The sequence below is a fragment of the Ahaetulla prasina genome, chromosome 17, assembly GCF_028640845.1.
Source record: "Ahaetulla prasina isolate Xishuangbanna chromosome 17, ASM2864084v1, whole genome shotgun sequence".
NCBI classification, from domain to species: domain Eukaryota; kingdom Metazoa; phylum Chordata; class Lepidosauria; order Squamata; family Colubridae; genus Ahaetulla; species Ahaetulla prasina.
Genome location: NC_080555.1, coordinates 7,803,301 through 7,819,223, shown reverse-complemented (window position 1 = coordinate 7,819,223; position 15,923 = coordinate 7,803,301). Strand labels below are relative to the sequence as shown.

The window sequence follows — 15,923 nt, the reverse complement described above, 5'->3', positions numbered from 1 at the left end:
AACTGTTGTAAGTCAAGGACTAGCTAGGAAAGCATGGCTAGGAAACAATGATTTCTACCAACTTGTTTCCTTTTAGAAGCAGGATGCAAGCATCTGTAGCAAATAAGACATAAAAATAAAGAAAAATCTTTTATTTTTATGTCTACTGCTACAGATGTTTGCATCCTGCTTCTGGAAGGAAACTAGATAAATATTTTTTAAAAATATTTTATTATAATTTTATTATAATTTTAAAAGAAAGAAGCCAAACGCCCCAGCTGGATCACAGCCCCGCCACGCGCCAAAACCAAAACCAAGCGCAGGCAGGCAATTCAGGTAACGTTGTCTTGGGACTGCCCAGCCTCAAAAGACCCCAACTCCCAGAAGCCTCTGCGCTTCACTATCATTCCTCTTGATCCCACCCCCGATTCTAGTCAAGGTCCTGGATTGGTCCCCGTTCTTCCGATGGCTCCCTCCTAAAAAAAAAAAAAATCGAATTGGCGCCCTTATTGGCTGAAGAGGAGGGGAAAAGAGGCGGGTGGGTCCGCACTGCGGGCGCTGATTGGACGCGTAGGGGAGTGGGGAGCGTTACGGTGGCCGCGCGGGGTCTCCCGCAAGCGGATGCGAGCGAGGAGAGAAGATGGCGTCCGAGGGACACTCGGAGGCTCCCAAGGCGGGGGAGCTGCCGTTGCCAGGATACGGGGCCTGGTCGCCCAACGAGCTACAGGCCAAGCTAGCCGAGATCGGGGCTCCGACTCAAGGTGAGGGGGACCGCGGCGGTCTGGGATACCGAATCTGGAAGGCCCCAGCTGCCGGCTTGGTCTGAGGTTGGGCCGCTCGTCGTTCAATAATAGGTCGTGTGAACGAGGCCATCACGGGAAGGCCAGACACGTGTCGGACAGCAGAGTTAGGCTGGTTTCCAGGAAGGATGCGACACGGGGTGGGGGTGGGAAAGCCACCCCCCCCATAAACGGTTCAGCGAAAAATTTAGAGGGGGGTCCCTCGAGGCCATCTAGTCCACCCCCCTCCTTTACTCAGTGCAAGAACTTTTAAGGCCCCGTCCTTCAAAGGGTTGGTCTCAGCATCCGCCAGAGGTTTTAAACTGGATTTAGGTTTTGGTGGGGTTTTTTAAAAAAATTTTATTATTTTTTTAACATCCGCCTATTTTTGTGGATCCTTCCAAAAAGGATAGCTTAGAGAGAGATGTTGGCAGATGCTGCTTGTTGTTGTTGTTATTGTTGTTGTTGTTGTTGTTGTTAGGATCGTATTAAATGAGCCAGTTGGGAAAGGCGTCTGAATGTGGATCGCATGGAATGAATGTTGCGACGGTCGGTCGTAAGTGTGTGTGTGGGGAAAAAACCTGGTGATCCAGTCACACACACACACAAAAGGGCACTTTTTTTCCCCCCAGTGATGTTGCAAGGCAGAACGGTCACTAAGCGAACTGTTGTCGATCACTGGAGGTTTTTAAGAAAAGACTGGAGAGTTACTTGTCGGAGATGGTATAGGTTTCTCCTGCTTGAGCAGAGGGTTGGACTGGAAGACCTCCAAGGTCGCTTCCAACTGTTCTGATTGATGGATTGACAGTGAGAACCATTAACCAGTGGAATAACTTGCCACCAGAAATTGTGGGTGCTGTCCGCAGGGGTGAAATCCAGCAGGTTCTGACAGGTTCTGGAGAACCGGTAGCGGAAATTTTGAGTAGTTCGGAGAACCGGCAAATACCACCTCTGGCTGGCCCCAGAGTGGGGTGGGAATGGGGATTTTGCAATATCCTTCTCCCAGGGGTGGGGAGGGAATGGGGATTTTGCAGTATCCTTCCCCTGAAGTGGGGAAGGAATGGAGATTTTGCAGTATCCCTCCCCTGCCATGCCCACCAAGCCACACCCACAGAACCGGTAGTAAAAAAAATTGGATTTCACCACTGGCTGTCCATCATTGGAGGCTTTTAAGAAAAGAATGGGCAATCATTTGCCTGAAATGGTATAGGGTTTTCTGCCTGAGCAGGGGTTGGACTAGAAGACCTCCAAGGTCCCTTCCAACTACTCTACTCTATATTTTCTATTTTATTCTTTTCTGTTACTATTTCTATTCTATATTCTATTGTATTTTCTATTCTATTTCTATTCTACTCTATTTCCTATTCTCTATTCTACTCTATTCTATTTCTATTCCTTTTCTATTCTATTTCTGTTCTATTCTATTCTATTCTATTTCTGTTCTATTCTATTTTCTATTTTATTTTATTTTATCTTCTCTTCTCTTCTCTTCTCTTCTCTTCTCTTCTCTTCTCTTCTCTTCTCTTCTCTTCTCCTGTTCTGTTCTATCCCTATCCCTATCCCTATCCCTATTCTATTCCAATTCCATTCTTTCTGTGTTTTATGGTCCCACCATAAAACTTACTTACAGGAAAACGGCATTTCTTGCCTTTTGCTTTCGAGCATCACTGTTGCTATTTTGTCCTGCCATTGTGTGCAATCCCTTGGTGCGATCTTGGAATCGACAACCACAGTGACCCGCTCTTTTCTTCACTTGGTTCTTTGCATAGCTGGCATAGCTTACTGACATAGCTTACTGTCTGTTGCTTTCTTTCTTAATTCTGGCATTGCGTGAATTTGCTCCAAAGGAATAAATGACGGGATCCGGCAAAACAGTTGTAAAACGTGGTCACGTGACTACAGGCTGCTTTGCTTCCCATTATTTGGGATGCTGCCTATAAGTGCTATGTGCTTAAAGCTCAAAGCATTGTTAGGGACCCCAAACACACACCCTCTTCACAGTCTCTATTTCTGTTGCTCCCCTCTGGGGGGGAGGTTTCAAAATATTTGTAGCAGGACTGCCAGATTCTGTAACAGCTTTGTTCATTATGCCCTCCGTCTGCTAAACTTGCAAGATTCATTTTTCTTGCCATGTACATGTATACATCCAAACTAGACTGGGTTGTTTCTCTGTGTCATATAACATACATGGGTATATGCATAATCCTGTATTTATTTCTAGTTTGTCATGTTTATGTAGTATATATTGGAGGTGGTGACCCTTTGAGAGCTGTATGCAATGAAATTTCATTTTAATGGATGCCAATTGTTGTTGTTAGTTGCGAAGTTGTGTCCGACCCATCGCAACCCCATGGACCACGTTCCTCCAGGCATTCCTCAACCACCCTCTGGAGTCCATTGAAGCTGACGCTGACTGCTTCAGTGATTCCATCCAGCCACCTCCTTCTCTGCCGTCCCCTTCTTTGTCTTTTGCCCTCAATCCTTCCCAACATTCGGCTCTTCTCCAGGGAGTCCTTCCTTCTCATCAGGTGGCCAAAGATTTGAGTTTCCTCTTCAGGATCTGGCCTTCTAAAGAGGAGTCAGGGTTGATGTCCTCTAGGACTGACCGGTTGGATGGCCTTGCAGTCCAAGGGACTCGCAGGAGTCTTCTCCAGCACCAGAGTTCAAAGGCCTCAATTCTTTGGCGCTCAGTCTTCCTTATGGTCCAACTTTCACAGCCATCCACTGCAACTGGGAAAACCGTAGCCTTGACTATGTGCACTTTTGTTGGCAGGGTGATGTCAATATTTTTTAGTATGCTGTCAAGATTTGCCATGGCTTTCCTCCCCAGGAGCAAGCGTGTTTTAATTTTTTGCCGATTAGTGTACATCTAAAGTGACACTAAAGTTATTCTAAGTTTATTCTACAAGTCTAAGCTTGGACGGATTGCTGAGCACTCAAAATGCAGTCACATGACCACAGGGGCTGTAGCCATTGGAATTTGGGAACCGGGTCATAAGTACAGGTAGTCCTCGACTTACAAACACAACGGAGGCCAAAATTTCTCTTGCTTAAGTGAGATAGTTTTGCCCAGCTGCTGGTTGAAAGATGTGCACGGTATCAAAAAACGAGTGATTATATAGGACGTGATAGCACTAGGGTGGGCAGGGCCAGGTCCTGGTCAGAACTACCGGTTTGCCAGAACCGACAGCACCCCACCACTGATTTTTTGCCCCATCTTACAAACGTTCTCGCCAGGGTTGTAACGTGAATCATCACAATTGTTAAAATGGTACCACGGTTGTTAAGTGAATCCGGTTTCCCCGTTGACTTTGCTTGTCAGAAGGTCGCAGAAGAGGCTCACCCGACCTTGGGGCGCCACAACCGGTCACTTACCAAGTGTCTTAATTTTGATCATGTGACCATGGGGATGCTGCAGCGGTCATCAGCGTGAAAAAACAGTCATAACATTACTTTTTTCGGTGCCCGTGGTAACTTTGAACAGTCACTAAGGGAACTGTTGTAAGTCAAGGACTACCTGTATCTTTTGGGGGGCGTCATAACCAGCCATACGTCAGGGGCTGCTGTAGTGACCCAGTTTGCCTATCGTGCTAAGTTTGATGTGATTTTTTTTAGGTTTTGCTGCAGCACACTCCGAATGTTTTCTTCTGTATGGAAAATGATTGGCGAAGATTAATTAATGCTTGGAGAATGATTGGTAAAGATTAATCTCCTTTCTTGCTTTACACCATCCTCTCTGACTTATTTTATTTTTGTTCCCTTTCCAGGTAGCCGTGAAGAGCTCCTGGAACGGCTGCAAACATATACTCTTCAGGTGAAACCTTATTTCTTGGATCAGAAAAAAGCAATTTTTTAAATTTTTTTACTATAACTGGCTGGCAGGTCATAGAAAGGAAGGCCAAATCACTGGGGAATCTTGAGTATAAGCAGCTAGAATCTATAAACCAGGATTATTTTAGTCTAATCCAGTCCACGAAGAAACAGGGATTTCGGGTGCTAAGAAAGCAACATAGAAAAACTGTGTGTTATTTTAGACGGTTGTTAAAAACCCTCTTTGAGCAAATAGGAGTAAATTCAAGCAGCTTTGTAACGTCTTAGTTTGAAATTAAATTTTTACATGCTGAAAATTTGAAACGTGTCAGCCTTCTCTCAGCAGCCCTCTTTCCAAAGGGTATCTTCCAGATGTGATCTCAGAAACAACTGGGGCTGCCCCAGATTGGAAAAAGCTTAGCATCTATGGGACTAAGCCCTAATATTTCCCCGTATGGCAGTCTAAACTAGGGGTCTGCAACCTTAAACACTCAAAGAGCCATTTGGACCCGTTTCCCACGAAAAGAAAACACCAGGAGCCACAAAAACCCTTCCCGTGCCTGACTATTTCTTGAGCGGCCACAAAACTAACATATGTAGTCGAATTAAACATTCTGTTTTTCTTCTGAAACTTTTCTTTTCTTGGATTTATCCATGGTTGGCCTACCGAGGGTTGAAAATCTCAATAAATCGCGTGCCGGCAGGTGTGTCGCACATTGGCGGTTGTGACGCATAATTTTGAGTGACAGGGAGCCGCAGCAGAGGGGTGAAAGGGCCACATGCGGCTCCAGAGCCCCAGGTTGCTGACCCCTGCTCTAAACCATCTTACATCCTAGATCAGGGTTTCTCAACCTTGACCTCCTGAAGACGTGTGGACTTCAACCCTCAGAATTCCGGCTTTGCTGGCTGGGGCATTTGAGAGTTGAAGTCCACACGTCTTCCAAGGGCCAAGGTTGGAAAACACTGCCCTAGACCAGTGATGGCGTGAGTGTGCACATGTCCATGCGCGGCACCAAGTGCTGAAAAGGGAGCACTTAGCGTGAACATGCGCACTCGTTAAGGCCACAAGCAGGAAGAGGAGCTGCCCAGTACTGCACGCTGGCAAGCAAGTCTTCCAGTTACTGCCGCGCATGCACATGCGCCAATCAGCTGGCCGGCGCACATGATCACACCGTAAAACGGAAGACCAGCTCTTCCGGTTTCCGGCACTGCTGCACAAAGGCCAGCCGATCATTGCCTGCGCATGCGTGCCAGAAACCCGGAAGAGAAACGGGTGACGCCGCAGATGCCAGGCGACATGGCTCTGCGTGCGTGCATGCCATAGGTTTGCCATCACGGTCCTAGACCATCACTTCTGCTAGAGAGAAATATTTTAGATTTCAAGTTGCAAAGGGCAAATAGTTTGATTTATTGCCTCCAATTTTTCTTTTTCTTTTCGTTTTTCTTAACAGACGGGAATTCTGCTTACCAGGCCTGTCCTAAGAGGAGATGATGGAGACAACCCAGCCCCACCTCCCTTGCCAGGACCGGTAAGTACCAATAATCCTCAAGCTTACAACACTTCATCTGGTGACCGTTCAAAGTTGCAAAAGGACTGAAAAAAAGTGACTTATGACCGTTTTTCCCAGTTACGACCTTTGTAGTGTTCCTGTGGTCATGTGATCAAAATTCGGCCGCTTGGCAACTGGTTCATATTTATGACCGTCACAGTGTCCTGAGATTGTGTAATCCTCTTTTGCGACCTTCTGGCAAGCAAAATCAATGCGGAGCCCCGATTCACTTAGTGATGTGTTTGTTGTGACCCAGGCCCAAGTAGGTAGTAGGAAATTCAATCCATGAAACAAACATACTTTATTCGAACAGCTGAGAATTACTTCATTCCCAGCGTAGTTCAACTAAATTAAAGCAAAGTCCTCCCAACACAAATTCCTCAGTCCTATCGCAGACCTTGGTCCAATTAGGCAAACTGCCAAAGGCCTATCTTGGCACCTGTTCAGAAGTCACAAAAATAAATGCAAGACGTAGATGAAGCAGAAGATACAGCTACCAACGTTGTTTTCCGGCAAAGCCCAAACGCTGTTGCTGGTCTTTTAAGCCTTACGGGACGTGCCAATCATCTCTTGGCCCTACTCCCAAGTCATCCTCTTTGCTTGAGCTGCTCTTGGCTTCTGGCAGCTCTTCTCATGTGTGCATTAGGAACAGGCTCCTCCTGTTCCTCTGCCTCACTGCTGTCAGCCTCTGGAGGCTCTGGAGTCCGCACCTCACACTCCAATGGCTCCACCTCTGCCTCCGATGCAGAGCCCTCATCCGGGCCTTCCCCTGACTCCAGGACTGGCCCATTGTCCTCCCCAGCCTTCTCACTGTCCGACTCCGCTGCCAGCTCTGCAGGCAGCTGGCGGACCACAACAGAGAAAGTATTTTGTTTTGACTACAACAACCTCAACTCTCTCTATTCCCCCCTCCCTGTCCCTCTTGTCTAGTGTGTCAGCGCTGAAGTCTCAAAATGGCCTCAGTCAGGCCAGCTTCAGGGTTGACTTGGGGACTTGTGAAGCCAGCAAGAGGCTTCTTGTGACTTAACGCCTTTCTCTCTCATGCAGGTCCAAGGCATTCCTTTGCCCCCCCCTCCAATGGGCATGCCCCCGATGCAGCCTCCCCCTCCTCCTCCTCCTGGTATGGCCCTCAGCTTCCCCATGGGTGTGGGACCCCCTCCACCGCCCCCCACTCTGGGCGCGCCTCTTCGCATGCAGATGGATCCTTCCTCGTTGCCCGAGGAAGAGCGACTGAAGCTGGCTCAGCAACAGGCCGCCATGTTGATCCAACAGGAGGAGAGAGGCAAGCAGGTAATGACACACCTTACTTTGAAAATGCACAGGTATGATGTGGAGGGGGGCCCCCGCACGTATGAGGGTAACAGCTCACCAGCAGCCATCCTTAATTTGGGCCCCAAAACCCCAAAACGACACACAATGATTTCCCAAAGCTGACTTTTCAATGGTTCCCACGCCGATAGAGAGAATCTTGCCTCTGCATCTATGGTACACTCTGTGAATTATTAAGGAGGAGCTGTCTTCGCCCACTTTCTCTCACACAAACTATCTGGACTTGGTTGTCTCTTACTCTCTCCAGCACGAAAGACTCAAATTTACTCAACTAATGGATAACTACCCTGTTTCCCCAAAAATAAGACCTCCCCGTATAATAAGCCCAATCAGGCTTTTGAGTGCATGTGCTAAAATAAGCCCTCCCCCGAAAATATTTAAAACGCATGTGCAGCCGGTCCCCGCCATTTCCTCTGGTTGCTTGTGCGCAAACAACATAAGGAGGTGAAGCCGGAGGCGGGAAGGGAGGGGAGAACAGACCCCACACGCCTTCACGTAACGGCCGCTCCCACAACCCTAGCCACCGCATCCTTTCTGTCATGCTAATGGCCACCGCAAAAGCCATTAGCGAACAACAGGGAGGCGACGGCGACGAGACATCTGATCACAGTGGCGTGGCTGAGCTGACGGCATGGTGCAGAGTTGCCAAGCCGATATCTCCAAAACTTGGCAAGGAGCCTCGGAGAGTCAAAAATCAATTAGGCGAACTAATTGTCTCCTGCAAACTCCACTCCCCTTTGGCTCCTCTTTTTTTCCCTCTGGGAGGGGCCATTCACCGTCCACCTTTGGCCTTACTCCCAAGTCAACCCTTGTTTTTTAGCTGTTCCCTTCGTCTGGAAACTTTGCACATGCACACAATGGGAACAGGCTCCAGCTGTTCGTCTGCCTCACTGATGTCTAATTCCAAAGGTAGCTGATAACTGTCATGCGGCCCTGGCTCCCTCTCTGCCTCTGATGCAGAGCCCTCGTCAGAGCCTTCCCCGGACTCCAAGACTGGCCCAGGTTCCTCCCCAACCTCCTCACTGTCCGAATCTGCTGCCCTGGTGGGCCACAACAGGTTGTGGGTCAAAGTTTGATAGAAATGTTTGCAGGGTTGCAAACCTGTGTTGACTCTCCTCTCCCACCTTCCCCACTCCTGTTGCTCCCCCAACCACAGGCAGCTGTCCTAATGGAGCAGGCACGCCAGCAAGAGATGTCGAAGCTAGCCCCTTCAGTACCTCGGACAGTTCCAGATCTGCTCGCAAGACCTCAAGGCCATCCCAGATGTAAGTGCTTTTGGGCCAGGACAGAAGGTTGGGGGTTCTTTGCTTTAAAAAAAATAAAATCAGTTCCTGGTATATATTTTTCTTTATTTAAACCCCATGTCTTATCATTGTTACAAACAACTCTTAGACAGCGAACACACACAATGCTCCTTCCTCCTCTTTTTCCTAGAGCAAAAAAATTGCGTGCAATCCCCATTGTCAGTGGTGGAGTTCAATTTTTTTTTTACTACCGGTTTTCTGGGCGTGGCTTGATGGGCTTGGTGGGTGTGGCTTGGTGGGTGTGGCAGGGGAAGGATACTGTAAAATCTTTATTCCCTCCCCACACCAGGGGAAGGATACTGTAAAATCTCCATTCCCACCCAACTCCAGGGGAAGGATCCTGCAAAATCTCCATTCCCACCCCACTCCAGGGGAAGGATCCTGCAAAATCCCCATTCCGTCCCTACTCCAGGGGAAGGATCCTGAAAAATCTCCATTCCCACCCCACTCCAGGGGAAGGATACTGTAAAATCTCCATTCCCACCCAAGTCCAAGGGAAGGATGCTGCAAAATTCCTATTCCCACCCCATTCCAGGGGGAAGGATACTGTAAAATCTCCATTCTCCCCGCACTCCAGGAGGAAGGATACTGTAAAATCTCCATTCCCACCACACTCCAGGAGGAAGGATATTGCAAAATCTCCATTCCCACCCCACTCTGGGGCCAGCCACAGATGGTATTTGCCAGTTCTCCCGACTACTCAAAATTCCCGACTACTCAAAATTTCCGAAGCTCTGTTTGTGGGCTTCTTTTCTGAACCTCTGTTTGGAGGCTTTTTTTCTGCAGCTATTTGGGGGCTTCTTTTCTGAAGCTTCATTTCTGAAGCTTTTTTCAGCTTCTGAAACCTCTGTTTGAGAATCTGGGCAAGGCTACATTCGGATCATAAGACGCACCCAGATTTTCACCCTCTTTTTTTGGGGGGGGGAAAAGGTGCGTCTTATACTCCGAAAAATACGGTATATTTTAAGACCTCTTCTAGTACTCACATAATATGTGGAAATGCGGAGTCCTTGGTGCTCCCTGAGCTTGGTAGGTTTTTTTGCAGACGTTTCACGACCCAACTAGGAAACCGCATCAGTGCTTGGAAGGGAGTGTGGTTTTCACTATTTATATGCAAGTGACTTGCCCTGTCAATGTTGGTATTCTTCTTGGTGGTTCCTTGTTTCGGCTGTTGCTTACAGTTGAGACCAAACTCCGCTCCCTTCCAACACTCACGGTGTTCCCCGCTTTGTCTTTTAAGTGAGGAAATGGTAAAAAATGGTATTGTTTCAGCTAATTTGAGTCTCGGCTTCCCTATTCCAGTAAACACCGCTTCCAGCTCTCCCATGGGAATAGCGAGCTCAAGACCCCGTGGCCCCCCACCTCCACCTGGAGAAGACAGTCGGGAGGTAAGTCCATTTCTGGCCAGAGGTGGCCAACCGAGGGGAAATGAGTGTTGTGTCCCACTCCACCTCTGACGGCCGGGTCAGGGAAGTCCGTATCAAGCGTGGCCACAGAGCCTCTGCAGCTTTGCCAAATTCTGTTAGAGTTCTCAGGGCAGGCAGGAGTCCAAGATGTGACTTCAGCAATCTAAATTAGACTTTGATTAAAAGAATGCCAGAAAGCAGATCCTTTATCTAGGCCATGGGGTGTGGCTCCATGACTCAGCACTTATCCAGGCCTGCCCCTCCCTCCCTTTTGCTGACGTCACCTCTCCATTCTCCGGAAGCGTGGATCCATCCACCCTCCAGCTGTCGGCAATTCCAGCTCATGACTGGCTTCATGTTCCTCATGTTCACATGCTGTGGGGGAGGGGTTTATTTGCTCACTTTGTCCGGGCATGGTGCCAGGACTGGGGGCTGGAGGCATGCCAGGCCCTTCGTCTGCACTATCAGTCCCTGGCTGAGATAACAGGAGATGAGAGGGGCCCGGCTGCGGAGAGGGGGGTGAGCGAGGCACAACAATGAGGCTGTTTTAAATCCATCCATGCATTCGTCCGTCCATTGATCCAATTTGTAGGAGGAGAAATTGAGCTATGTATAGGTAAGAGAGGAAAAGGGCGGAAAAAAACAGCCAGGTGTTGATACGTCAGCTCTTAAGTAGGAATGGGATTCAGTTATTTGGAAACTGCCTAAGAATTTTGTCTGCTATCTGGGTTCAAGGGGAGATCTGGTTTGCGCTTGTACAATGTGCGCCTGGAAGCAGGCATATGAGTCAGCAGACTTACCTCCGTGGTAAAAACAATGTGTGTCCTCTTTCCAGGGGGTTCTTAGCCTGATTCATGACGAAGTTTACCCGCTCAAATGCCTTTTCTCTTTGCCCACTGTTTTCCTAAAGCGAAAGGATAGCTAAGCCTGAACTGTTTTCCTTAGTTCTAAGAAGTAACTTAGAACGAAGGAGAAATTTCCTGACTGTTAGAACAATCAATAAGTGGAACGACTTGCCTGCAAAAGTTGTGAATGCTCCAACACTGGAAATTTTTAAGAAAACGTTGGGATAGCCGTTTGTCTGAAATGGTGTAGGGTTTCCTGTCTGGGCAGGGGGTTGGACTAGAAGACCTCCAAGGTCGCTTCCAACTCGGTTATTATGTTATGTTATGTTTTGCACGGATGAAAGTCGCAGACAGATGATAATCTTGAGTATTGATTTTGACCTTTCCAGATCGATGATTCCGGGGTGGGCCCCAAAATTCCTCAAGCCTTGGAAAAGATCCTTCAGCTTAAGGAGATCCGTCAGGAAGAGCTCACATCTGTACCCGGCGCCACAGGTAAAGGACCAGAAGTAGGGTGTTGTTGTTTTTTATTTACATTTATATCCCGCCCTTCTCCGAAGACTCAGGGCAGCTTACACTATGTCAAGCAATAGTCTTCATCCATTTGTATATTATATACAAAGTCAACTTATTGCCCCCAACAATCTGGGTCCTCATTTTACCTACCTTATAAAGGATGGAAGGCTGAGTCAACCTTGGGCCTGGTGGGGCTTGAACCTGCAGTAATTGCAAGCAGCTGCTGTTAATAACAGACTGTCTTACCAGTCTGAGCCACAGAGGCCCTGGGTTCCTGAGAAGTCTAGTGCAGAGACACCCATCCCTGCTGTAGACAGACAGATTATGGAATTATTTTGCTGGGACTTGAAATCTCTTTTTCTTCTTTTTTTTAAAAGTGCCTAGTCCTCATGATAATAGTGGAAACAAATGGAGAATCTGAAACAGATTGGCCAGGTTAATATCAACCCAAAGAACGACACTTGGAATTGCTTCTGAGTAGTTTCTCTAGGGTTGTTCACCCATAGACAGAACCTTGCTAAAGCAATCATCTGCATAACTACAAGTAGACCTCAAATTAGAACCACAGCTGAGCCCAAAATAAGTGAGACATTTGTTAAGTGAGTTTTGCCCCGTTTTACGACTCAGTTTGCCATCGTCGTGAAGTGAATCGATGCAGTTGTTTAAGTTAGTAACAAGATTGTTAAGTGAATCTTATTATTATTATTATTATTATTATTTAAATTTTTATACCGCCCTTCTCCCGAAGGACTCAGGGCGGTTTACAGCCAGATAAAATAAACAGTCCTATTACAAAATAAATACTACTAAAATACCACTAAAAAACTTATTCAATTTGGCCGCAATTAAAATTTAGCAAATAATAAAACCCATTAAAAAACCCATTAAAAACCCATCAATAAAACCCATTAAAAAACCTGGCTTCCCCACTGACGTTGTACGTCAGAAAGTCGCAAAAAGGAGATCTCACGACCCTGGGACATGCAACCATCATAAATACGAGTCCCTTCCCGAGTGTCCGAATTTTGATCATGGGACTATTAGGTCATAAAGAGTGAAAAACGGTCATAAACCACTTTTTTCAGTGCCTTTGTAACATCAGTCACTAAACGAACTGTTGTAAGTCAAGGGCTACTTGTAATTTTCCTTTGGAGGTGGGTTGATGTGTTCCCATTTTTTATCTCCCCCCGCTCCGCTAACCCCCACCCCTATTTTGCCTTCCTTGCAGACGATGACATGGAGACCGAGCTGAGGGTGCTGGCTGGCATTTCTGCCTCCGATGCTGAAGACGACGCTTTGGCCCTGTCTAAGAAAGAGGTGAGAGGAATCGGGCTGGGTCAGCAAGAACTTGGGAAAGGCTGCAGCTCAGAGACCGGGTTGCTTCCTTTTGCATGGCTCTTTTTCCATTTTGTTTCTGACTCTGGTAGTGTCAGACCTGTCACAGTCTGATCCCCTAGGAAAGTGAAACCCTCGACTCCATTTGATGGAAGCGAAAGGCACTTTTACTAAGAGATGCTGGTTACAGGAGAGTCAGGCGGAATGTGAATTTCCTGCCGATCAATACAAAGCTAGCCCCTTGGTTCCCTTTAGCCCTCCCCCCATGGGAAGGGAATAGAATAGAATAGAATAGAATAGAATAGAATAGAATAGAATAGAATAGAATAGAATAGAATAGAATAGAATAGAATAGAATAGAATAGAATAGAATAGAAGTCAATTCTTTATTGGCCAAGTGTGATTGGACACACAAGGAATGTGTCTTATGCTCCCAGTGTACATAAAAGAAAAGATATGTTCATCAAAGAATCATAAGGTATAACACTTAATGATAGTCATAGGGTACAAATAAGCAATCAAATCATATTATGAAACAATCAATATAAATCGTAAGGATACCAACAACAAAGTTACAGTCATACAGTTGTAAGTGGGAGGAGATGGGTGATGGGAACGATGAGAAGACTAATAGTAATACGTGCAGACTTGGTAAATAGTTTGACAGTGTTGAGGGAATCGTTATTTGAATGATGGCGTTCGGGAAAAAACTGTCCTTGTGTCTAGTTGTTCTGGTGTGCAGTGCTCTATAGCATCATTTTGAGGGTAGGAGTTGAAACAGTTTATATCCAGGATGTGAGGGGTCTGTAAATACTTTCACAGCCCTCTTTTTGACTCGTGCAGGATACAGGTCCTCAACGGAAGGCAGGTTGGTAGCCATTGTTTTTTCTGCAGTTCTAATGATCCTCTGAAGTCTGTGTCTTTCTTGTTGGGTTGCAGAACCGAACCAGACAGTTATAGAGGCGCAGATGACGGACTCAATCATTCCTCTGTAGAACTTGTACCAGCAGCTCCTTGTAGTAGAAAGCTAACCCTCTCCTAACGGAGTTTTATCCTTTCTCGGATCCCCTGAACAGAAAAACCGCAAACGACGGAACCGGAAGAAAAAAAAGAAGCAAACCGCTCCTTCCAAAAGTAACCAGGTTCCCCAGGCTGGCAAGGGACACGGGGAAGAATCGGGAAGCGATGCCCCCGTAGAAATCGAGTACGTGACCGAGGAGCCAGAAATCTACGACCCCAATTTCATCTTCTTCAAAAGGATCTTTGAGGCATTCAAGGTATGATCAGATCGGGGCAGAGATGCAAACACACACAGTCGGGGGTGGGGGGGAGATAGAGCTTTTAACCCTATTGTTGAGACTCTAGAAAAAGACTCTAGTTGTTGAGACTCTAGAAAGAGTACAGAGAAGAACAGTCAGGATGATGAGGGAGGTCAAAACATAACGATGAACGGTTGCAGGAACCGGCCCTGGCTAGTCTAGTGAAGAGAAGGACCAGGGGAGACAGGAGAGCGTCTTCTAATATTGGAGGGGCTGCCACGGAGAGGAGGAAGGGGGTCAAGCTATTTTCCAAGGCCAGACAAGGAATTATGGATGGAAACTGAACAAGGAGAGATTCAACCAGGAAATAAGGAGGAATTTTCTGACAGTGAGAACAATCAACCAATGGAGCAGAAGTTGCCTTCAGAACTTGTGGGAGCTTCATCCCTGGAAGATTTCAAGAAGAGACTGGACTGCCATTGGTCAAAAATGGTGTAGGGTCTCCTGCTTGGGCGGGGGGGGGGGTTGGATTAGATGACCTACAAAGTCCCTTCCAAGTTTGTTAATCTGAATCTATCTAAGATGATCAAAGGTCTGGAGGCTAAAACATACGATGAACGGTTGCAGGAACTGGGCATGTTTGGTCTAGTGAAGAGAAGGACCAGGGGAGACAGGAGAGCATCTTCTAATATTTGAGGGGCTGCCACAGAGAGGAGGAAGGGGGTCAGGCTATTTTCCAAAGCACCTTTGAAGGCCAGACAAGGAAGAATGGATGGAAACTGAACAAGGAAGAGATTGATTCATCCTGGAAATAAGGAGAAATTTTCTGATAGTGAGAACCATCAACCAATGGAACAGAAGTTGCCTTCAGAAGTTGTGGGAGCTTCATCACTAGATGAAGACTGGACTGCCATTGGTCAAAAATGGTGTAGGGTCTGCTTGGGCAGGAGTTGGACTAGATGACCTACAAAGTCCCTTCCAAGTCTGTTAATCTGAATCTATCTAAGATGATCAAAGGTCTGGAGGCTAAAACATACGATGAACGGTTGCAGGAACTGGGCATGTTTGGTCTAGTGAAGAGAAGGACCAGGGGAGACAGGAGAGCATCTTCCAATATTGGAGGGGCTGCCACGGAGAGGAGGAAGGGGGTCAAGCTATTTTCCAAGGCCAGACAAGGAATTATGAATGGAAACTGACCAAGGAGAGATTGATTCATCCTGGAAATAAGGAGAAATTTTCTGATAGTGAGAACCATCAACCAATGGAACAGAAGTTGCCTTCAGAAGTTGTGGGGGCTTCATCCCTGGAAGATTTCAAGAAGAGACTGGACTGCCATTGGTCAAAAATGGTGTAGGGTCTCCTGCTTGGGCGGGGGGTTGGATTAGATGACCTACAAAGTCCCTTCCAAGTCTGTTAATCTGAATCTATCTAAGATGATCAAAGGTCTGGAGGCTAAAGATGATCTTTGATAGCATCTTCTAATATTTGAGGGGCTGCCCCAGAGAGGAGGAAGGGGGTCAAGCTATTTTCCAAGGCCAGACAAGGAATTATGGATGGAAACTGAACAAGGAGAGATTCAACCAGGAAATAAGGAGGAATTTTCTGACAGTGAGAACAATCAACCAATGGAGCAGAAGTTGCCTTCAGAACTTGTGGGAGCTTCATCCCTGGAAACTTTGAAGAAGAGACTGGACTGCCATTGGTCAAAAATGGTGTAGGGTCTCCTGCTTGGGCGGGGTTGGATTAGATGACCTACAAAGTCCCTTCCAAGTTTGTTAATCTGAATCTATCTAAGATGATCAAAGGTCTGT

General features: G+C 46.9%; 1 protein-coding gene across 2 annotated transcripts in view; it reads left to right on the top strand.

The window, feature by feature from the left end:
- Positions 1 to 555: 555 nt before the first annotated feature.
- SF3B2 (splicing factor 3b subunit 2) overlaps positions 556 to 15,923 on the top strand; it is a 34,909-nt gene continuing 19,541 nt past the window's right edge. Inside the window, exons 1-9 of one of the 2 annotated variants that reach the window (XM_058160582.1) lie at positions 556 to 740; positions 4,526 to 4,572; positions 6,020 to 6,097; positions 7,166 to 7,408; positions 8,604 to 8,712; positions 10,054 to 10,139; positions 11,392 to 11,497; positions 12,747 to 12,835; positions 13,930 to 14,130. In XM_058160582.1, coding sequence (XP_058016565.1) covers positions 620 to 740; positions 4,526 to 4,572; positions 6,020 to 6,097; positions 7,166 to 7,408; positions 8,604 to 8,712; positions 10,054 to 10,139; positions 11,392 to 11,497; positions 12,747 to 12,835; positions 13,930 to 14,130 — 1,080 coding nt within the window. In that variant the 5' untranslated portion in view covers positions 556 to 619. The remainder of the gene's footprint in view (positions 741 to 4,525; positions 4,573 to 6,019; positions 6,098 to 7,165; positions 7,409 to 8,603; positions 8,713 to 10,053; positions 10,140 to 11,391; positions 11,498 to 12,746; positions 12,836 to 13,929; positions 14,131 to 15,923) is intronic. The other variant, XM_058160583.1, reaches the window with a different exon arrangement.